Below are 24,664 nucleotides of genomic sequence, written 5' to 3' on the forward strand. Positions count from 1 at the left end.
TTTCCGTTTTCAATGCATTCACTCCCGCACATGTCGCGAAGGGTCAGCGGAACATTTGTCCTTTCGAAAAATCCACATCCAAGAAGTTCGAAACTTCTTTCAACTGGCCATTGTAGGATTTCACCCCTGGGAGGTCCGACCCCTATTAATTGTGTTTATGCAAAAGTAGGCATAAGTGACCTAGCGTCAGAGTTGACCTCGGGTATCGAACCGACCAATCAGACTTGAATTTAAAATATTCCACCAATCACAAAACTAAGCGGGAAGTCGAACCAATGATGTTACAAAATTTCAGATTTCGGAATAAGTGGGAGAAAGTAATGTATTTGAGACGCAGACTTCTTTTGAGAGGAGTCGGCAGTTGTCAGTAGTTGCAAGTTGAAACGGTATCACGGACTCATCGGTGTATTACATTAACTTTGACCAATATCGCGCGGAGAATTTAAATAAGCAATCACCTGAAAATAAATAACTAAAGCCACAGCTGAGGCGATCTTTAATTAAACCCCGTGAACCCAGGAAAAGAGTCCATAAATCCCTTCATCGAACCCAATCCCACCTTGGCAACAATCTACAAAGAAGAAGGGAACGGTTTCACAACCTCTTCAAATGCCATGAAGAAACAGGTGATGGTTTCAGCTAACAGACGTATTTATTTATTCACGGTATTTTGTAAGGTACTTTTAAGTATTTTAATGAATAAGCACAAAATATTACCACAAAATACACAAAACTAGAAACTTGATTTAAGTTAAGGTACTTACGGAGTAATGGAAAAATCTGACAGCTCTAATCAAACGGGGAATTCGAAATATCTTTAGGAGATAAAATCGAATACAGAATCAGCTTAACATAACATAAGCCGGGCCTGAACGAAGACTACGCCTTCTAACTGCCTGGTACCTGGACAATACCTCACCAGAATGCGCCACTAACCAAGACTTTGTTAACATAACACATCATTTATTCCCGCCCTAGTCCATTGTGTTACAAGACCGCAGAAGAAGAGACTTTCAAATTAAGGAACAAGCTACACTTTCCGTGCAATCTTTTAACTTTAAAATATAGAAGAGAGAGATGAGATGTTTCTTTATACCACAAAGAAACGACGACAACATCAACCGCCATCTGTTTCTACGATGTCACCAGAGATGGCAGTGCGAGCAGAGCGCGCTCATTTCAAATCGTCTGAAAGATAATTAGGGTCCCGTGATTCTCCCACCCACTCATTTCCCCTGTTATTAGACACTGAGATTCTGATCGTTTCTGACGGATATTAGAAGTAATTTTAAGCATTTGTTTCACCTCTTCCCTTTGGCTGATTGTAAAAGTATTCGGAATATTCTAATTACTTAAAAAAGAAGAAATAAATGGCTTAATATCGATTTTAGACAATCGGAACCTCAGTGTTCTTGGACAGTGACTTCAGAAGAAAGAAAGGCCCTTAGAATATTTGAAAGAAGGATGATTAGAGAAATGCCTGGTCCCATAAGGACGATCGGTAGACCACGTAAGAGACGTAGAGATGAGGCTGAAGAGGATTTGAGAATCGTGGGAAAAGAAATTTTTGTAAAGTGGCTAAGGAAGATCAGGAATGTAGGGAAATTGCACTGAAAGGCAAGGTCCTCAAATCCCCAAGGGCTTGAATCGAAGAAGAATGTCGTCGAATGACAGGAAGATTAAATGAATCAGTTGTAAAGGATGACGAGGGAAGTGATCGTGGCTTGTATTGAACACATTATCCGTTCAATTATATTGTGAAACAAGAATTTTAAGTGCTATTTTGTGCAAATATAATAGCTTTAAAAATATTTTGAAAATTAGCCTTCTCATGGTAAGTGAGAGGGTACTTCCCTTTTATAAATAACAATAACTTATTAAAGAAAGAGTTTAAAAATTTCTTTTAAACTTCAGCTGTTAAGAACACCCTTGCTTATACCTATATATATATATACACACCTGTATATTCGGGTTACCTTTGTTTGATTAATCTATTAATGATTGTTTAATATTTCTTTATTTCATCTTATATATTGGAATACATGAGTAAACATGTTGTGAAGCAAGATCCGGAGAAGTTGCGGTGAACTGCAACCACACTTTGGTCAGCTGCAACCACAAGTTGCATCCTGTAAGACAAGCCCATCCGAGTTGCAGTTAGCAGGGAAAACCTTAGAAGGATATTGGGAAATCCAAGGCGTACGTGACTTGAGGATAGGAGTTGTGAAAGAGGAGATGACGTGCGAATGAAGACATCAAATCGGACACCTTCTTTTATAAAATATTGTTTGGAATTAGGGTGTGGACAACCAATCAGAATTCATGTATTAAATGTTGCTTGTCATGTGATGCCTGATGAAACACATATTTAAGGGATACTTTTTGGAAATTAGTTATTCTCTTCAGTGCGTAGAGACTGTGATAAAACGAACCTTGGTCAGAGGGGAGGTCGTCGTGTTCGTCCTACCATTTCACTGACATGGAAACTCATAGAGTTGAGCTGATATGGGTGTTTCTGCTGGCATACTCATGTAAGTAAAGAACTGAATAATCTTACGAGCCACACAGTAATAAAGCATAATGTAGTACAGAAGGTGACTGATTAATTGTCAAGTATAGGAATGAAGTAAAGTATATAAAAGTTGTTATATTCATTTATCGATGTATTTGATTTGTTTTCTTGAATTAATTGTTTAAAATATATTTATGTTAAAACCGTGTTGTGATTGATTGGGTTAACTTTGGGTAATAAGTTACCTATGGTTAGGTAGGGTAGGCACCTGTCTGTGTCCCCATCCTCCGGCCATAACAGCAGCATTTGCAGTTCATAATACTGATGATAGATGACAGCACCTTTACTTCGCACAGTAACAGAAAATCTGTCAGCTGTTTACAAGTTGTTTTTCAAAAAGGATAGTCAAATGATCACTGATGGATGGCAACGTGATCTTGGCTGAGAGATGTAACAGGCAGGCAGACACACATAATGTGCCCATAAGGTTATCTTTGCTTATGATAGTGTATAAAGAACACCTAAAAACAACTTGCAGTCCAATTCTCAAACAACAATGGCATATATTGACATAAATATATTTTATATTCAGTATGATTAGGTATTTAAAAAGTGTCTAGTCTGTATGGACACATGGGTTATGGCACACAAGAAATATCTTAGGTCAAACACAGAGCTTGAATCATGCCAAGAGCATGAATATTTGTGTATATTCTTGCCTCCAGCTCTCTTAATATACATTACAAAAACCCTCATTCCAGATTGTGAGACAGGCTGGTTCCCCACCCAGGCAAGAAACTTGTTTCTTAAGAATGTGTAGAAGAGATTTCCAAGACTGAGCAAATCTGGAAAATTTGTGAAAACTTTGAGGAAAGAAAATTTAGAAATCATTAAAGGCTATTTTACTGTTTTGTTTGATTTTTATATCATTACATTGAACTGGTCTGTAACTGGACAGACATTTCGTACTCTGGTCTAAGTTAATGACCAGTTGCTGTACATGGGTGACACAAAGTGACTGGTGTACACTAACGAAATTTTCACTTTTAGTATGCACTTTTATTAATAACAATGTGGTTATTTCTGTGGACTAGAATGAAAACAGGTGTGCCTGGGTTGCTGGGTTTTCTAACCTTGTCCATTCTCTGACAAGGTTTAAAAAACCAAGAATCCAGATTATATTGCCATTGTATTATAATATCATTTTTATAAACCTTCAGAATATATGTTTTCCTGCATTTGGTACACAGAACTTGAGAGTGCAGGCTTCACTTTGTCCATCAGCAGAACATCGACAGGTGTTGCATTCCCTCTTGTAAGTTGCGCCAGGTACACATTTCTGAACATCTGTGATAAAAAGTTAATTCAATTAAATTAACTTACATTCTAATAACAACACTCACAGATTCAACTCTACTAATATCAAACCCTGAACCAATTCAATAAAATATACATTTCCACAATCCACACATTAAATTTAATTGACTATCTGGTAATAAAACCCTGGTTCAACACCGCTAATATTAAAGATTACCACTTGACAATTATCTTGAGCTAGTTATATATATACATTAGACTTCTCCACAAACAATTTGATTGATTTAACTGTCTAGTAATAAAACCTAAAGGTTCAATACCTCTACAATTAAAGCCCATCATTAGATACATCTGATTCTGAGCGATATCTAACTTTGTCCTCTTGATTCACTTTAATATTGTCCTCTCATCCCCAACCAGAATGTTCTCTTGCACCATTTTATGTACCATGTAACTTACCAGTAATTGCTCAATTATAAATATTATAGTTTTATGGAGCTCTCTTTACTTTGAACCTAAGAATATGTACTGGATCAGTGAAGCTCCATTCATTACTATTTTCACTACCTACACGTTTCATTTCTAACTGAAAAGATGACCTCAGTATGTGAAGTACATAGATAGGAAAATACAAATTTTACCATCATGACAAATTTTCATTTGGTGTGGACTATGCTGTGAACCTAATGCATTATTCTGCGAGGTGACTCTAGTATTTAGAAATAATTTTCTTGATAAAGATATTCTGTACAAGCATTTCAGGATAATATCAGTAATTTTGTTATGATAGTGTAAACCTCCCAGTTATTGGCACTTTAAGCGCGTCGATTGAGAAAACATATAATTTTGTCTATTAGTTTTTTATTGAACTTTTGGTTAATATTACCAGAGTTTTATGAGTAGTTAAACAATATATTCCGCCAGTAACAGAGTGCAGAAATATATCTCGCTGGCTGGAAAGAAATTGTGAATAAAACATAAGAAAATCCCAGTTATTGGCACTGCGGAAAATTGTACTTGCAACTTAGGTTTTAGCAAAAGTAACTGATCTTAAGTGTTCTTTGTAACATTTGAGGAACTTAGAGCTAATACAATTTAGTTATTCTTAATTACAAATACTGATAATAATAATAATAATAATAATAGTAAAAAGTAGAGAAGTTTTAAATGTCAGAAAAAAGTGATTTCAAGCTTATAAAGTGTAAGTCTGCTTGAACAGAGTTAAAACTAGGTACATTATTGTGATAAGAATTTAACCTTTAAAAATTCCTGTATCATATTCATCATCAGTGTCATCTTCAACTGCAAAACAGTCATGACACATGAAAAGGTCATCAACAGAGTCATTTGGAATGTGGATTTGGTGTTCCTTTTGGATGCATGTTTGGTGATACAACTTCTTGAAGTTTCTGCATTGAAACAATTTTTTTAATAATAGCCAGAGACATTTTATTTGTGAGAATTTTAGAGGTTCATATGTTGTACATCTGATGATGGCTAACTAAAGTCGAAACATGCCGTGATACATAAATGAATATTTTATCACCAACATATGGTCATATATAATATTAATGTATAGACTATGAAAAGTGATAAATATATCCAAAGGTGCATAGATGGTAATTACATGATTGTATTCTTTGCTACCTTTGGATATTTGTCTAAAATACTTTCAGCAGGTCTTTTACTAGCATTTTCTGTTATAATTTTCAGAGATGCTTGTTTCAGGAGATTTTTCTCTTCTCTTTCAACCTTTCTTTTATCTTTCTCTTTCAGAGCTTCTTCTTTCAGTTTTTCTTTCTTGTGATGGATTTACTGAATGTAATGCACTTTATTAAGTTCACATTCATAAAACAATAAACATTCAAAATTTGTTCACAGGATTCAGATAAAAAAGTGAATTAAGAGATCATTAATGAAGAAATGTGCAAAGCAATTTTCACTTATGCCCAAGACAATTAAACCCCATTTCACGTGTATTAAAACACTAGAGAATGGAAAAGAATTCAGACTCTTCAAATGTATACCAGTAACTAACAAATATATTAAGTTGTATTATTTGGTTCAAATGAAAAATTTTGTAACCTCTGCCAGGATTAAAGCCTGTTTTTCTAGATTCCATGTGATGGCTATATTACCATATTATATAACATACATCTGTAGGTTCGGTGATGATATCGCATAATACAGCACCACTGCAAGACTGCAAAGATGTAATCCATTTGGGAGTATATCCAAGCTTGACAAATGTTCTCTAAGGCTTCTCATCTCTCGTATAAAGGTCATGGCTGAGTATTTTTAACCCTCCTACTTCATACTCTGGAGGTCCCATGTTCAAATCTCAGCGCGGAGACCGACTATCCTAACACATTTTCCTTAGTCTTTAGAGCCACGTGCTGGGACATTATATTTAATTAGGCTTCAACCACTTTCTTCCATATCCTTTACAATTCATTGTTGGTTAATCATCCTATAAGTTAACGCTATACAGTCTGACATCATCATTTAATAAAGAAATACCAGAAATTACATTATTTGTTTCAGTTTGTTATGTAATGTCCCAGAATATTTGTGGCTGCCTCCTAGCACGGGTTCCACTGAACTATGCGTATCAGACAGAACTGTGTGCACATCTGTTATGTTGGCTGCCTAACATGGACGTTGCCTGGCCACTAAACATTTTAACTGGCTACGAAAATTTAAATTAATTTATCCACACCTGCCTTGAGTGTGAAATAAAAAATAACATATGATGGCTGTCTTCTGGGTTGTTGTGCCGTGTAGTCTGGTAGAAGTTTACCGACGTTTCAGATCTCCCTGATGATGGAGGCAACAAGGCCCCCTGAAACGTTGGTAAACTTCTACCAGATTACACGGTGCAACAAACCAGAAGACAGCCATCTTCAAACTCACTGCCGTGAAAACGTGAAATCCTACAACAGTAACATACCTTTGCAGATATCCCGTTAACTTCAATTTGTTTGGTTCTATGAGAACGGGAGTCCATCTTTGGAGAACACGTGGACCAAACTAAATACAAAGAAACATAACTTGCAACTTATAAGAATGAAAAAATAATTTTTATCAAAGAATACAAATCGCAACATAAGATATTTGTATTCCAACTATTTTGCTGTTAGGGATGGAACAGTTTTGCAGTACATAAAAAACAAACTACGCATTATGGGAACTTTTCCACAGAGTATCTGAATACAGATGTAGATGTCATGGATTGAAATTAAGAACTGTAATAAGAAAATGCATACTTGTACAGTAAAACCCCTCAAGATGGACACCCCTATATCCTGGACACCCCTTTATATTGGACACTTTTAATTGGAACCGGTGAATATCTTATAATTTTACATGTCCACAATACCCTACATCTTTGACACCCCTTTATCCTGGAACTTGGTCACCCCTTTTGTTGTAAGTTGGACAGGTGCATGCATGCACTTAACTTCAATGCTTTTCAAGGAAACTTTTTCAGATACATATTTTGTTGTTTTGAATTTCTGACTGATGAATGCCTCCTCTCTGGAGGATTAGCTTATGGTTGAGGGTGTGAGACATTGAAATGCAGTGAAAGTGTATAGTTATTCTTTTGTTGAACACTTCACTGGACTACAGTTCGTATTGCTGGTACAGTTTTAACTTTGTCAGTTCTGTGCTTGCAACTGAGTTAAACAGAAATTGGAAGGGCATGCTTTCGCTCATAATCAACCAGGAATGGTTGAAAATTTATTTGGATTGCGGCGAAAATTAGAATGGGGATGGGCAAATTCCAAGATAAAAGCAAAAGGCAATGTCTTGTGACGAACTTTTTTACAAGTGACATCATATGTTGAGCTAATGCCTTAAGTACAATTAAAAAAATATAGTCTGAACATTTAAAATTTCATTGAGGCCGGGGTGTAATGTGCAACCATGAGAGTGGGTTTCAAAAGATTATTATTATTGTCATTAATTCTTAATTCGAGCAAGCCTGCAGTAGTTAGATTTTGTAAGTAAATAGATTGCATTGTCGGTAAACGTAAAGTATCGGTGTCCTTCACTTTCAGCTTATCCATGCAAGTTTAATTTAGTGAAAACAAAATCTGTAAAAATTTAATTTACCCTTTTGATTTTTCTTATCAATAATTTCCTTTTTTGGGAAGGGCTCCATAATACTCTACAATTACCACATTGTTATTACACGACAATTTGAAAGGATGATTTTCCCCTTTCCCTCTATCCTGGACACCTCTGAAAGTTGGACGCATTATCATGGAACCGCAAGTGTCCGAGTTAGAGAGGTTTTACTGTACTGTGCCTTCGTAGGAAGTAAAGGAGGGACGAGAAGGTTAGGAAACAATAAACTGTCGTGCAAGATGTAACATTGGTTTCCATTGAGTAGTTATAACACCACTCATGGGGTTTCTTAAAAGACAGAGGTCTGGCTGCTTATCAGCAGACCTCCTTTGCGCTGATTGGTCACTCACAAATAGCAGAACTCGACTTGTTTAAAAAAATAATAATTAGAAGGTTATGTGTTAGTTATGTTGCATATGTAAGAAACTCGTCTTTGTTTTCTAGTTGAGAGACAAACATATTTGTTGAATTCTAGGACAAAAGAAGGCTGAGATAATTAACTCAGTAACAGGCAAGGGTGGTCAAGGTGTTGCATCTCGACTGTCCAAGAAATGCCTGTTCCAACGTTTCACCAATCTTGTGGGAAGAATTGGATCAATAAAAGGAATGACTTCTGAATCATGTCCAAATCTGTACTCGGGTGCAAAAGCAGCAGAGATTATAAGGTAAGTCCAGTGTGCCCCCTTCCCACATCCAGTGAGTGAAGAGTACGGAGTAGAATAGTAGGAACAGTTAACACGAACTTAGGTAGCTGCATAAATAGATGAAATAGTTCTGTAGAAAATAACAGTTGGAAAGACAGGTGTACGTCAAGTTTCCAAGTCAAAATTAACCAAAGCTGATAAAGAGTTGTGTAGTTTCATAAATTCATAATTTTAAGTAATGATTTATTATGGAGGATTTAATGTTCTCGTGGCTGTATTTTGAGTTGTAGTGCTATGGCGCTACAACCATCTTCATGAATTATGTTCTTTAGGATGTGGACTTTTCATTTCGTTTTTTATGTAGAGTCTCTAACATTTAAAACTAGTTGTCTGACCACTCATATATTTGCATTGAATAATGCAACTTGTTTTAATATCTCGTTCTCCGCGTCACATGTCAAAGTGGGAATATCATTTGATTGGGAACATGTGCAATAGCAGTGGTAAACTTTTGCTCCTTCTATAAAGGTTATTTGTATCCTCTAAACTTGTATATGTAAAAGAGGATGGCTAAGAAGTGAACTGATTTCCAGTTTACAAGAAAACTATTTGTGATTACTGATACACAGAATTATATCCTTTGCCATATTCCTTGTTAATGTGTAGTGCAAAGTGTTGAATTTTGCCATAATCTCTTATTACAGTAGAGTGAATTGTTCTTATTGCTGTGTATTGCAGATGGCAAAGGAGCAGCTGGTGCGTGCATTCGAGACAGCTAAACTGGGGTTTACCTTGAAGGATAAGAGTAGTTGCTCAGTCCTCCGTCACAGTTGCGCCCAGAAGCTGAATCCACACTTCGCACCAGTAAAAGCGGAGTCTGGTACATTCATACTTGTTGACTTAAGTGTCTCTTGTGTCTTCGCTTACTGTTATCAGTGGAAGAATATTTATATTGTTACAATCAGAACTGAACTACTCTGAGGCAACGTGGACACCCATAAATTATAAATAATTTTTATTCTGTCAATTTTGGTCTCCTGTTTTGTAACACCATGTCGACTTGTAGATAGATGCAAACATTTTAGAGGAAGATATTGTCTCCATCTTCCAGGCTAAAGAGTTATTTCAGAGCAGTCTCCTTCCACATTTTACCGTGCAACGATAATGAGCTGTTCTGTAATAATGAATCTCACTGGCATCTTAAATGTTTATATAGTTGCCTAGACTGAATTTTTTCTTATTCCCGCTTTACTTCTTCTGTGAAATTTATGTGTATAATTATTTTCTTGGTATAATAATTCAGTAATAAACATATTTTGAATATAGTGCAATGCTAGCGAATTCTAAATATTCTGTATCATTTCTATACAATTGTTTTATGTATAAGATTAGGTCTGTTATAGTGTTTTCTATTCCTGGGACATGTTTTTATGGTAATAATTTATGTGTAGGTATTTTCTGAATGTAATGTATAGTTATATGACTTGTACAGTAATTCATGGAATTATTATTTTATAATTTGTATTCAGTTGAGTACAAAATTTAAAAAGGTGACTTACTTTTGATTGGTAATAAAATAGCAACAAATGGACTGTATCTTGCTTGAAAGAGATGTGTTTTGTGATATAATAATAAGGAAATTAAAATGTTAAACTGTTTGTGAAACTTGGTCTGTTACTGTAAACGTATTGAGGGTGCTCAAGAAAAGTGCTGTTTAGAATATTTGGACGTAAGAGGGATGGTGTGACTGGAGGCTGAAGAAAACTGCATAATGAGGAATCCCATAGTTTGTACTCTTGACCATATGTTGGAGTGAGATGGATGGGACATACATCATGTATGAGGCAATGGACAAAGGAAGGAGGTTGGTGTTAAATATTAAACATAATTAGGATTTCAGATTATGGTGTTGAGTGTGAAGATAGCTATCCTCTGGGTTGTATGAGAGGTAGCAGAGGTATTCACTGCCTCTCTGTAATGATGGAAGCAGCAAGAACTATGAAACGTCGGTAAACATCTACCAGACTACATAAGGCTACAATTCTAAAGACAGCCAACATCAGTAAACAATGTTACCGACAAACTCGAAGATTAAGCCTTAAACGTTTTGCTGTGGATCATGTTGATAGATGGCAGTAATGTCAAACTGTAAACTACATTTGGTATACCAACATAATTAACTACTGACCTTTTTTTCAGGGTGACTGGCATTACTGAAATATTGTTCTATCGGCCGTATTATTTTTTAAACAACGAGATGTTCATCTTTCCAGATTATCTGCCTTCTAATATTAAATAATGAGTTCGTGCTCTCGCGGATCTCCCAGATAATGGAGGAAACGTCAGTCAGTTTCAACTATTCGGAACTTTTCAGAGGACAGTTATTCTTCTTCCTGTGGCTCCACAACCCAATATGGGTCTTGACCGCCTCAATTTCTACTCAATCCTGATCATAATCTCACGCTTTTATTCAATTGTACCATAATACTGTTCATTAATACCATCTTGCCATGTCAAAGTACATTTCTTTCCCGCAGATGAACTATGGGTTGGCATTATTGACAGTTGAGCGCGACATAACACTCCATATGTTATGTTGGTATAGAGTGTGAGGTTATCGATGTCTTCAATGGTCCGTGACATAACCTGTTCCAAACACAAATGTAACATGAATGACCACGAATGAAATGTGACAGTTTCAGTTGAAATGTTGATGTGTTTACGTTGCATATATAGAATACTCTGGATTTGCCATGAGAACCTTTAATCTTGCAGGGCAGAGGAGTGTTGTGGTTTGTATTTTATGGGGGCTGCCAAGTTTTGACTGTGCTGAAAAACTTGATTTAGCCTATTTACTGCTCAAGAGGATATATATTGGTTAGTTTGCTGATAATTACATGTGAGGAAGTTTGTGTGCAGTTGTTAGCAAGTATAAAAATCCAGGCTTTTAATGTTCTGCCTATACAAAGTAAACTATGAAGCAAAAAATTGCACAGCCATGTATGGGAGAGGTTGTGGCTTCTCAAGTGTAGTGATACAGCAGTAAAATCCAGTGTTTTTATGTAATGAGAAATGTTTATAGCAGTACTGGTAATACCTGTCCCTCCTTTTCTACTCCCAAGAATGGAGGTCATTGTCTTTCTTTCCATCACTACTATTACCTGCTTTCCCTTGTACTTTCACGATGCCATCAAAAAGTAATAGACCAGACACTGCATGTAAACAACAACATAAAGGTTATAACTGCAATAAATAACTTTTCTTCTATGTAAGAACATATGGACATCCCTCCCAAACATTATTATCAGCTTGAGACTTCTGGATCTCTTATTTGGATATTTGTATGTTGTCATGCCTAAATCTTTATCCCTGTTTAACTTTACAAAACAGATCCTTCAAAATCTATCCTCCATTTTGGAGAACTCTGATATATTTTAATTCCATTGTGTGTATGAATGACAGTGAAATTCTTATTTTATACTTTTCAAAGTATTTTACTATTGAAGAAGATGAATTTGTAGAGATATGTAATCTCAGAGTTGGAAAGAACCTAATCTTAATTATTCCTATAGTGATGTTGCTTGGAACACAATTGAAGGTATGATAATGCATGTAATATAAACAAAAGTTCTGTTCTCAATGTAGGCAGTTTTCCACTCTAATATTAAAAAGTTGTTTTTATCAGAAAGATTATGATATGTTTATATGTTCAGTAAGACAAATATAATACTTCACTAAGGTCTTCAAGCATATTGGCAATATTTTAATAATGTCATGGTGCCCACAGTAAAATCCAATTAGGATGTAAGACTTGAGGTTCTCACAGCGGTGAGTATGAAGATATCCATCTTCTGGGTTATTGCGCTGTATAGTCTAGTCGATGTTAACCAACGTTTCAGAGGTCATACTGCCTCCATCATCAGGGCGATGAATATACAGCGCAACAACCCAGAAGACGGAAATCTTCATACTCACCGCTGTGAGAACCTCAAGTCTTATATATTTGAATTGTTAACTTGTGTATGCTTTTGTAGTGGACATGACAAAAATTTGTCTTGTGAAAGTGGAAGGTGCACGTTCATTGGCTACAGTAGAAGTGTTAACTGTGTGGTGAAGTAAAACTGTGTGTTGTTAGAGGAGTGTGATGCATATATGGAGGAATATTGATTTCTTGAATATGAATGTATTTCGTGTTTCTAGGAGTAGCAGATTACAAGAAATAGATTGATCTTTCAGATTCTGAGCTTCATTCTGTATGTCACCTGACCTGCGTACTGCTTGCCAGAGTATGTGGGGCAACACTTGGCAGACTGACTTGATTTCAGAACAGGAAACCTGCTGGGAGAATGAAGGAAACTGGTGTCTGCAAGATATTCATCTCTGTCTGAACTTGGCATGCGTTGTGTAAGTACATGAGCAATAGGATGTATTTGATGTGCTTGTCGTGTGAGAGAGATGAGTCTGTCCAATTTTATGTGGTACTTGAAATGTTGTGACTGTGAGTGTGAGAGTTGATATGTTGAAAGATCTACGTGCAACGAGGGATTGGCATAATTGCAGTATCTGTGGTGTGCTAGAGACATTCACGACTCTCTAGTGAATATGGGGTTCATAAGATATCAAATTTTGAGGTTAGGTATTGTTTGTAGATGTGGGTGGTGACTATTTGTGAAGTGAGTTTGTTAATTAGAGGTTTTGTTACATGTTTGATGTGTGTAGTGCTGTGGAGCCTTTAATATGATCTGTTTACTAATTAATATTTGAATAAGTGCCAGTGTAAGTAATTTAGTTTTGTTGACATGTGAGTATTGTGCACAGTGACCGGAGCTGCTGGGATATTTTCTGTGCTTTTGGTTAATTTTGAGAGTTTGCTGTGTTGTGCAAGGGGATAGGTTATAAAACATGTAAATTTGGGGTGTGGTGTTCGTTATGAATTTGGATTTGCTTGCAAAATTCACAAGCCCAGTAGATGACTGATAGCGGTGATAGATAGTCTGGTTCGATACAGGTGACAGTTACCGTGTGTCGATAGTTGTCAGGTTTCAGTCTCATGGACATGTGACAATGCTGAGTATTACTTCTGGTATATTGTGGTGGGAATAGGGAGGAGATTTGCATTAGAAATGAGGATTGGTGTGGAGGGTTTGAACCACGTACAGAAATGCAGTGCCACTTATGTGGGTGACAATGTACCAGTGCTGGTGTTTGACAGGATTGTTATTTTATGTGTCTAAATGGTTCTGTAGTCTTCTCAGCTTGGCAAGGAGTAATTTATTAAACCCGTCAGTCAGGCTGTTTATTATGAGGAATGTGGATTTGTGTGTGTGTGTCTGAGAGAAAGGGGCAGAAGTTATTAACCATTTAGTTTAAGTATAGAATTTTAAGAATTTGGAAGAAGAAAGAAGGCACTAATATGCTGACCTCAGTGCTGTAATGGGTTTAAAGAATAACATTAGAGAGAACGGCGTAGATGAGTGGTTATGAAATGCTGAGATGGTGGGTTTGCCTTGAAATCTGACTGAAAACATCAAGCAGTAAAGAGTAGCGTGTAGTGAGTGCACCTCTAATGTGTTGTGATAATATTCTAGATTAAATCGCTGTGCCGCTGTGAGGTAATCTTAAAGCTGTACCCATTATAACAGATTAAAGCCTGGTGTCTGTTGTCCGTTACTTGTTGTGTAACGAATGCTTTCAGGATGGCTAGTAGCAACTCGTAACTTACGTGCAATTAAATTTTAAACTTGTTCCCGTTAGTCAGTACAGTCTGTGTCAGTGCAGCAGTGTGAAAGCCTGACATTATTGTCTTGTGACTGCTGTGTTAACATGACACCTGTTCATTGCAATCTCCTTTCTGGTCATTGTTAACGCCTCATATTACAGACAAACCACCGATGTCTAACTCAAAGAAGGACGAAATGAAAGCCTGGTTATTGGAAGTAAACAACCCATTTTGTGACATGTTGAAAGATCAACTGTTCGATTTAATCAAATTAAAAAAGTCAAAGCACAAATGTTATGTGACTGATCAGATTTAGCAGATAAAGAAGGTACTGTACTGAGACTTGCACCGTACCATCCCATTTTAAACGCCATTAAACTTATTTGGGCAGATGTAAAACACTGGGTTGCAATCAAGAACACAACATTTAAAATTAAGGACCATGAGGAATTGTGTCGTCAGAGACTCAAAGAAATTGGGCAAGAGGACTGGAAGAATGTATGTTGGCATGTGGGAAAATTAGAACAAATCCTTTATGAGCAAGAAGGCATAATCGGAAACGCTATTGAACGTATTATAATTGAAGATAAAGGAGTGGACAGAAACAGCGGCAGAGATGAATCGAGTGATATGTCAGAAAGCGATGATCTGTGAGGAGTGAATAATTTGGAAGAGGGCCAAAGAGTTGTGAAGAAGATAAAATTATCTAATACTCTCTGCAGGGTAGTGAAATCGACTTTCCTATTTTATATACCGTGGTGGTATTTTATTTGGAGTGTGCTGTACGCGGCCTGCTTCCAGGAAACTTGTGACTCCCTCCGAGGTTCAAATTCAAAAAGCCTGCCGCCAAAAACGCTCAATCTATCTTCTACTGATCACTCTTTGGCGTGCGACAGGGTGGGGTTGGAGCTGTTATGTGAATACGCGTGGAGTGGCTTGGCTTGGCTTGGCGTTAGTTCTTGGACACAGGTATTAAATCAGAATATTCATTGCAGTAAGGAACCTGAGGTGTACGTTATGATTTCACCTATTGTCATTTGATTATCCTTCAAGACGCTGCAACGTATGTTGATTTTTGTCATTTGAGGTTGTGTTGAGTTGTTTGCGTAAGTTAGGCGGCCTGGGGGGGGGGGGGGGGGTAATGATAGAACACTGCTAGAAATTGACTGCATTGATGATTAACTTCTGTTTAGTAGGTAAGATTTATTTCTGGTGTACCTTCATTCTAAGATTTGTAATATGCTCGACCTGGAAACTGAAATATCCCGTTAATGTACCTCAATGCCGAGTGACTGCCATAGTCGCTACTACATCATCGAGCTGTATGTGACTACGTTTATGCGTTAATATTGTGCGTATTTTACAGTTATAAGTTACACATATCGTTCCGAGAAGTAAATAACCTCTCGAATCGCACGTAATGACAAAAAGCCACTACTTGTCGGTTCATGGTTTGAACGCATATAACCATCTTCATAAAGAGAGGCCTGAGTGGGATATATGTTTGTAACAAGCTTTACTTTTATAAAAAGTCTGGAAGCTCATTGCCCAAGAATCTGTATGTTTTTTTGTTTGGTTATGTATGCATACAGGGAACTGGATATTTTGGATGTGAATACATGCTTTTTGTCATTCTAGGAGCTCAATACTACAGGCTTTCTTGATCCATCAGAGTATCAGAGTCTGCTGAGTGGAAAATTGTGTGTCACCTGTGTTTGCCTCATGATAATATGCTTTCAATTAACAAAGCCACTTCCTAGTAACATTTTCTGGAGCTCAGTTTTCACATCATTGTATTTCTGAAAAGGCGCTGTAAACACACATTAACTAAAATGTGTAACAATAATTAAGAGATCAAAGTGGTTAGGGTGAATTTGGTGTCTGCAATACGAAGAAAATGTGATGTTGATGTCTGGAGTCCAGTCAACTAGTCTTCACAGGACTTTGTACATTTTTGTTTTCAGGGCTGGAACAATTGCAGCCTGGGCCCTTAATGGTGAGTGCAGAAGTAGTCGGAGCTGGAGTGTAACAGTGATGACGGAGGCAGTATGACCTCTGAAACGTTGGTTAACATCGACCAGACTACACGGCGCAATAACCCAGAAGACAGAAATCTTCATAGTCATCGCCCTGATGATGGAGGCAGTATGACCTCTGAAACGTTGGTTAACATCGACCAGACTACACAGCGCAATAACCCAGAAGACGGATATCTTCAAGTAAGTGCCAGTTTGACCTGGAGCTTTCCTTTCAACTAAAGTTCTTCTTAGGTTGCCAGCCATGTCGTGTGGTTGAAAGGTAATCTTAAGACCTTGCATTCCGTGTAGTGTATTGGAATATAAAACGTGCATACAAACAAAAATGTCTACAATTTGAAGGACGCTAATGACAAACAGGTTTTGACCTCGAGAGGTCATCAGTGTCAAAAAGATTATGGTTTTTAAAAGGCAAGTTCTTTACAAAATCATATTTATGTAACACCTCACTGGACGTTGATTGCTTAGGAGTTGGTGCATTATATCGAGCACTTGGCTATTTTGTCCACCGGTCTGCTTGCCGTTGTTGGTCTGCGGCGAGCCGTAGTTGCGTCGCCTGTGCCTGTGAACTTCAACGATGCGTGGGTGTTCCTGTTGGTTTTAAAAATGTATAGCGTATATATTAACTCTGAAATCAGGGTGGCCAACTATTGCATAAGAAATTTACTTTTTTCTATTTATTGCTAGGTCAAATAACACATCGGAGTCACGGGCCTTGTGTTCATTTATGTTATTTTGGGTTTTGCTAGTTTTGTATATATGGCATTTTACCATTCGAGGCTTTGTTCTCCTCAGTGCTAAAGTGCTCAACACCTTGAGGATGAATGTGTTCCTTAGAAAATTGATTTTCTCGTCTTTCAACCACCTGGCATGGCTGGTAGCCTGAGAGAAATTCTTTATAAGTGAGATGCGTTGTTTAAATGTCGGTTTTATCGTGCAGTGTGGAATAATAACTTTATTCTAATTGTGTGAGATAATGGAAAGAGATTGATTTGTATCCCAAACCATTTGTTTCTTTCTTGGACACTTTCACTATTTTACAATTTCTGTTTTGCGCTCTTTGCCTTGATGTCTCCTGTTTAGAGCCATTTACGTAGCAGAATCAAATTAAGTCATGTCCCACGATTTAGTTCTGGTGTTCGGCAGGTGATACCGCAGGTGCCATGACTTGAATAAAAGTCGGCTAGCTGATTTTGTCATGCCACGCCTCACTTGAGTGAGTGAATGGAATGAAATTGAATTGTCAATTCAGGAGACGATTGTCTGTTATAAAGCACTCGGCATAAAAAGGTCGCACTTTTTGAAACCATGCTTCATGTACTACCACACTGAATGATTTAAGCTTTATGTAAATTTAGTTGGCTTAATGTCCGCTGGCCTAAATTGAGGTTGTCGGTGGCTGGTTTGTGAACTTCAATATGACATGGGTAATACTGTCACCACGGTGCTTGCTTAACAATTCAACTCGTTCATGCCGTACGTAAACTGCGACATGAGACTGCCGGCTTTCATCGATCGGCTGTTATTGATCAGATTTGAAGCAGGAAAGTAACGAGCGTTTTCATAATTTTGTAATGAAACATTTTCACATTTGTTGGAGTTGATTCGTGTACCAGTAGATGAATATTGAAAAATGCCCAAACTTATATTCTGACTTTCTTGTTGATTTGGATTTATTATTTAAACTGATCTCTGTACTCAAGTGTAGGAAAATTTCTTTGTTATTCTGACAAATTTCTGTTGCTGAATCAAAACCACTTGACCCCAGTGTACCAACTGAGAGGATGAAGGAATAACGTTCATGCAGCAACAAGAAAGTAGTTTTTCACAAATAGTTTGATTTTTGTCATCTTCTTTATCCCCCCCACCCCCACCGAATAGTCTGTCTATACTGAGGATGATGTTATTAAATATGTACAAGAGTCCTATTACATTGAACATATCAGAAATACGGTGTTCTGTAATTTTGATGAGAATATTACTAAAATGGTGAAGAGAAATTGATTTAATCAGAAATAAAGAAGTGGTTTTATTTGTTGCTTGTTGAAGTTCTTGGAGTATTTCATAGAGGGGCATGCCCTTCTGGTTTGCTGACTTTTCTCAGTAGGGAAACTTGGGTTGCATTTTTTTCAGTAATCTCTGCTTTATACGCTGATCTTGTGTCGTCTGCCGTCTCTTACACAAATTCAGTAATTTTAATTTTATTCTGGGTCCGGAATAAAGGTTATAATATGAGACCATGGAATTGTGTTTTATAAGCTATTAATTAATTTAGGAATTATCTATATTTACCTCATTTGCTAGATTAGTAGTTAATGTGAGCCACGTCCATTTGTATTCTCCTTTGATTTGTGGACGTAGAGTATGGAAGTGTGTGTTGGTTTTTGTGGTTGTGATGCCATGTGGCCTCTTAGATAGGCACCAGTGCTTCAGAAGAACATGCCTCCTCCATCTTCAGGGCTGAAGTGTGGTTTTTGCAGAATATGGAAATGTTTCTCAAAAACGTTGGTAGCTACGTATGAGTCCACGTGGTGTATCAACCGGAATGCCAACACCGACATGGACTTAGTCACTGCTATAACCGTTCGTCAGCTGCTCGTGGTGGGATGTTTAGTTGGGTGAATGGTGCAGATTTTTGTTCAGGGTCACATTTTCTCGGTCCTCAGGACGTGTAACGGCCGAATCGAATATGGCGGCGGAAATATATAGCTCACAAGTTATATCAGTATCAGCGCTGTGTAGAACGTCGCTACGCTCGGCTTCCTCATTTGAGGGTGGTTGTGTTCTAGTCACTGTTTTAACCTCTTTGTTCGGATGTAGAACTTCACCCTTCACAAAGTGCTTTTGCAAGCTTGGTATTAATTGTGAGAGAACAGCTTTCTCATCACCTTGATGTTATATTTACATCTTATTGTTAACTATATTATCAACTTCTTAACTTAAGTGCATGTGTTGACATACGTCTTTCACTTTGCATTGTAAATAATGAAGAAAATCTTAATTAAGACGGTACCCTCGATAATACTCGGCGTGGCCTCGGTCATTTTGGTTCGTTCCAAAATCTTGGTTTGTAATGCGGTTTTATCTGATGACTAACGTTGAGTTTTAATCATCCTTCGAATCGTGTTCGATGTCTGAATGTCTTGTCGAATTGAGATAGCTCTAAATCTCTCCGTTGCGATACCCTCTGGTAGATTTCGTCGCACGTTTCGATTATTATACCAATCATCTGGCATATTCCATGGTACAGCTCCGTCTCCAGTCAAGAAACTCCAATTTGCTACTTTTTGACTAAGACGATTGCCTCGGCCATCTTCTTTATATAGTTGAAAGCCAAAAACATATGCTGATCCCATGATCTTAATCGAACTAGTGGCTGAGGATATAGGCTGCACAGTTCCTGCTCTTCTAATTCGCTTGGTCTTGTCTTCACCACTTGTGATTCTCCTCCAGCGAGGCACAAGTTTTTATGAGTAACTTTTTCGTTTCGATAAGTCTCGAAACGACCAACTATGTCTGATATACTGTGTATATATTGCAAGTTAAACCTTGTTCCAGGTACGCATTTGTCGAAGGTTACTGCGGTGATCCCATAACCTGCAAGTCTCTGTCCTATTTCTGGACTTCGCGGTCCTATTGGGTAAAATTTTCCGACCAAATTAGTCGTAAATTCTGTGTTAGCTGGTTTTCCAATATGGATTTTCGGCACTGGTTCAGAATGCGGAGATGCTAGCGCCATAACCATATCGCCAGCGATACCAAGAGACGGTATTTCCTCAAATTCGTTTACCTCGGCTGCATGATATCCACCAAATCCTTGAACCACAGTGATCGGAAGAGGTGGGACCTCTAGTCTCGTTTCCTTTCCCATTTTAATAATAATATTATTACTTCAAGTAGTCGTAAATGTAGCATTGCAGTCGCATAATAGGGTATTTCCTCGCGGGCGAGCACTCTTTCGAGTTGTTTCTCATCTACTCGGTAGCCATCATACACTTCTGCCGCTATATCCACAATTTTACTGTAGTTGGCGGAGAATGACTGTTTTGGTGCTATTTCCGTCTACGCCAAAGATAGCCTCAGTTATCAGAGAATCATTTTTCTGCGGGCTCTCCTTTGCTTGTAGATGCGATGGTGGTGGAAGCATCGGAGATTTTGGACCTGCCTTTGATTTCGGAGATGGCTTTGGAATATTTCTTTTTCCAACTTTAGCTGGATCGAAATTTTCCGGTTTTCCTCTGTAACCAGGCGCAGTCCTCATTATCTCTTCAATGGTGTAATTTTCTCTTTTGCTTTAATGTAGGTTTCCTTATTTTTCCTTACCGGAACCAGCGAAACAAACTGGGTTTTACCACACAGTAAAAATGCAATTCATAGAATGCATCTACTGAATAAAATGTGCATTCTAATGGGTGGGACGTCAGCTCGGTTTTGAAAGTTCTAATTTTCTCCACTTTCATAATTTGAATTGGTAATTTATTGTACAGTTTTATTCCTATATTCACCGCACGTTTCTTGAGAATATTTGTTCGTTGGAACTGGGCACGGAAGTCCAACTTTATGGGGCATCTTCTCTCAATTGTATACATGCATGCTAATGGGAGTATCAGTTGCCTACATGATGCATATCCCCCCACACCGCTCTGTCCTTCACCTGCAGAAACCTGACCATTCACCTAAAAATGCAGGTGCAAAAGTCAGTGTGTGTACTGGAAACAATATTAACAGAAAAAAAAGTAATAATAAACTTACTAATTTGCAGCAAAAAGCAGTAATGAATGAGTTTGTAGTTTAGATGCATCATGTTTGTGTTAAAATTCAGTATATATTTATTTATTATTTCAGTCTATACACAAACTTAGTTTTTAAAATGTTGTTGTTAAAATTAAAATTAAAATTTAGCGCTTTTCATAGTTATTTCGATGTTACAATTTCAGCGCTTATTATTTTACTACATGTTTCGATGCTATTGCATCACCCTCAGGTTTTTTATTTGTTTTGTAGATTTCTTTTTGTAGGTATTCCTTTTGATCTTCGTAGTATTTTGCATATTTTAGGTCAGTTGTTCATTATTCTGTGAAACAATTAATTAACATTCGAATTATTAATTATTAATATGAAAATGAGTTTGGAGATTGTCGTAGAAAATATATTTGTAAAATTTATAGGAAAATATAAGAAACATACCAAGAGTTGTGATGTGTGGTGTGTCTGCGTCTGTGATCAGATGATGACTATCCATGACTGGGTAAGTGCGCTGATGCAGGTTGTATATATATAGGTGAAAGTTGTTTAGGGGGTTGGGTCAATAACCTGTATTGTATTGAATATGGGATTGTTAACAACATTTTAAAAACTAAGTTTGTGTACAGACTGAAATAATAAATAAATATATACTGAATAGTAATGAATAAGTTTATTAGAAGAAGAAAAATTAGTTTTAAAAATTCTTCTGCTTTGAAGTACACTTTTAACAGTGTAATAAATGTGCACAGTTCTTGAGGGATTCTCACACAACCCTTTGCTTCTAGATCTTTATTACATAAAAGAGTATGGATGCGGCATTTCAGAAGCGTATGTCTGACCCAACCAAGTGGCAAGAATCCGTTGCCATAATGAGATTAGTAGTACCATAAAGCACTGCCATGTGGCACCAGTGTCTCCTTTCTGGCTCCACATTTGCCCGTGGCACAGCTCTGTTTAGACTCGTTCGAAATTGCAGAGCTGGGATGAAGCGACATGGCTTCAATAAAGTGGGGTTATATAGGATGGAGTTACCGACTTTGTCGCCGGCAAAAGCTTGGTCCCTGTCCACGTGACTCGGACCATCATTGGAGCTCCTCCAGAACGCCTTTTTGGCTGCAGCGATGATTTCGATGATGATGAGAAGATTTTATTAAGCCATTACAAATTATGTCTTGTCCTTGATTCTTCTTCTGGCTCTACAGCCCTTCGTGAGCATTGGCCTCCTGGAGAACCCTCCTCGATTCATTTCTTTCTTGTATTATCACCCACCAGGCATGAATTTTTAAGGTTGTTTAAGGCTGTTGCATCAACCAAATCCAAGTGTGACATCCTGGGCGATAAATTTGCGGCCAATAGTAAATATTTTAAGAAGGGCGACGACAGACTTTCTTTCGAATTTCCGTCGTAACGATCCTGATGCAACTGGCTCCTAACTTGTGGTTGAATTTGACGCTCTCTTGAACTGGAAGCGTCCTAGTTGTCTGCTCGTCGTTCTGCGAAATCTGGTCGTTAATCCATCAGATATGGGTTGCAACATGAAGGCCTCAGAATAAAACTGGCAGTTCGTGTCATCATATAGGACACCAGTCCCTCCTAATTCATTATTGGAACTCTTAGAGGTGCCATCTATTTTACGTGTTCGGGTGACCACAGTGGACGAGGGCAGACTGTACAACAAGGTCGTGCCTTGTGAATGAAAGGAAGGGTAGCTTCAAATATGGTAGCTAAGCCATGTTTACATAATTAAAGGTCTTACGTCGTCAGGGGTGAGTACTAGTGTCCGCTCTCGGTGACTGCCATGCAAAAATTCTCTGGTTCGATTTGTATAAATCGTTTCAATATTTTTGAATACGTGGCGTAGGGGGCATACCCCTACACAAGGTCATAACTTGAGCTCCCGTGGCTAGTCCAAAGGTATTCTGTGAAGCGATATCCTCCACCCTTTTTAAATAGGTTACTTGTTTTGTATGAAGCGAGCAGCTTCGCCATCTTGCCTTCTTGTTCCCTTTATAATGTTATGAATGCCTTGCAAATGTTCTGCCGCTGCGACCCCGAACAAAACTTGAGGATCTCGCCTCCAAAATTTATCAAGCCCCTCTTTCGACGGTGCTCAATGCAACATCGCTTGGTGTGGGCAACGGCCTTCCACAAGTGTTTAATTTTCTGTTTACTCTATCTATGGCTTCTCCCAATCGATCAAATTTCTCCCATCTACGCCTTGGCCCGCCCAGTGGTTGTTTTCCCGGAGGATTTACCATCACAATGCAATCTTGTCTCCTCCAAGCGTTCCACATGTCCATCCCATCGGAGTCTCTTAGGTTTCACTAACCTCACTGTGCTAGCTGACCTGTGCAATTCCCCTCGCTCCTAATTTTGTACTTCCTATATCCAAATATCCTTCACAGATTGTTATTTTAAAATTATGGGCAACAACTGAGATCAAACCCGTGATATCTTACTCGCCGGAAGCGCTACTCTTTCGAATATCCTATCACCTGGTCGTGGCTGTGTTGTAATCGTATGTTACCTGTTTGTTTCGTATCGGTTAGGAGGGGCGCCATGTGAAAATGAGGTCTCGGTTTGGTTGTAAATCGGAATTTCCGCAAAATGACGCAAAATAAGAGTGGAATATGCGAGTCGCTTTCGCAGATAACCTTCCCATATACTTGATACTATGTGGCAAGAAATCGACCGAGAAAATAAAAGCGTAGTCATTTTTGGTTATAACGGTACACCACAAATCCATCTTTCCCCAGTCCCAAGAACCATACGAGGCCAAGCGCCATCTGTTTCACATGCCACTGACGTGGAGAAGGAACGGGATAAGGCAGCTTAAACCTGGAAAAGCCGTTGCCACTTATCTCCTTCCGGGGAGTGGTCGTAAATTGTACCGGGGGAGGTCAATGCCCTCCCCATGTGAGTCTGTGACTTCATCACTAACAACAGATGGACAGAGCGGGGTGTCGAGCTCTGCTCCCTCAGGGTCGAGTTCCACTTCGGCCTCTCCCTCTGTGTCATCCGCGGGGACCTCATTCTCTAACTCTAGTCGCTCCGGGGCATCCCTACTCCGCAATGAATACCTAGGGATTACCCGGTCCCTCTCGTCTGTCTCTGGTCTGCGACTGCCCTGTACCTGGGTTCGATAATGTTGGCTTAGTTTCCACTCGGGGTCCCGTCCTGACCCATCTGAGTCCGTATCTTCACAATCACTACCGATGACATGAGTTGGGGGTGGAGTGCGGGGGCGGTCCTTCCGCCTTGAGCCTAGATTCCCATAACATCCTTTCATTTTATTAACGTTTACCACAATTTCTCTCCCCTCAGGAAGTCTCACGACATAGTTCAAATCAGATAGTCTTAGAACCACTTCATAAGGACCCTTCCACCTTGTTCGAAACTTCAGACAGGTTTGTCTACCCTTATTCATCTGTTTCAGGTACACCATTTCCCCAGGTTGAAAGGTCACTAATTTCGTTCCCTTGTCGTATTGTTTCCTTTGCTTCTCCCGTCCGATCTGATTATTTTCTCTCACCACATCATAGGCTTCCTACAACCTTTC

The 24,664-nt window shown here is 38.2% G+C and overlaps 2 protein-coding genes and 1 long non-coding RNA gene across 6 annotated transcripts in view; 2 read left to right on the forward strand and 1 right to left on the reverse strand.

Annotated features, from left to right (window-relative positions):
• The window catches only part of LOC147874520 (kelch-like protein 10), a 155,557-nt gene that overhangs the window by 20,590 nt on the left and 110,303 nt on the right, over positions 1–24,664 (forward strand). The gene's annotated exons all lie outside the window — the stretch shown is intronic.
• On the reverse strand, positions 1,999–11,227 carry LOC147874521 (uncharacterized). 4 transcript variants are annotated; one of them, XM_087344726.1, is made up of 5 exons: positions 10,793–11,227; positions 6,780–6,859; positions 5,087–5,238; positions 3,727–3,859; positions 1,999–2,129 (listed from the first exon to the last, which is right to left on the reverse strand). In XM_087344726.1, the coding sequence occupies exons 3-5, from the start codon at positions 5,174–5,176 to the stop codon at positions 2,017–2,019; spliced, it is 336 nt and encodes a 111-aa protein (XP_087200852.1). In that variant the 5' UTR covers positions 5,177–5,238; positions 6,780–6,859; positions 10,793–11,227; the 3' UTR covers positions 1,999–2,016. The 4 variants fall into 4 exon arrangements, with proteins under 4 accessions (XP_087200852.1, XP_087200853.1, XP_087200854.1 ...); XM_087344727.1 differs by lacking the exon at positions 10,793–11,227 and adding an exon at positions 9,396–9,534; XM_087344728.1 differs by lacking the exon at positions 5,087–5,238 and having other exon boundaries at positions 10,793–11,220.
• LOC110838297 (uncharacterized) lies at positions 2,120–10,269 on the forward strand. The gene is made up of 3 exons (XR_015534050.1): positions 2,120–2,531; positions 8,436–8,625; positions 9,343–10,269. It is a non-coding gene; the product is annotated as an uncharacterized LOC110838297 (long non-coding RNA).

The sequence above is a fragment of the Zootermopsis nevadensis genome, unplaced genomic scaffold (assembly GCF_977971745.1).
Source record: "Zootermopsis nevadensis isolate Lab colony 2312 unplaced genomic scaffold, Znev_1.0 Znev_ptg000008l, whole genome shotgun sequence".
NCBI lineage: Eukaryota > Metazoa > Arthropoda > Insecta > Blattodea > Termopsidae > Zootermopsis > Zootermopsis nevadensis.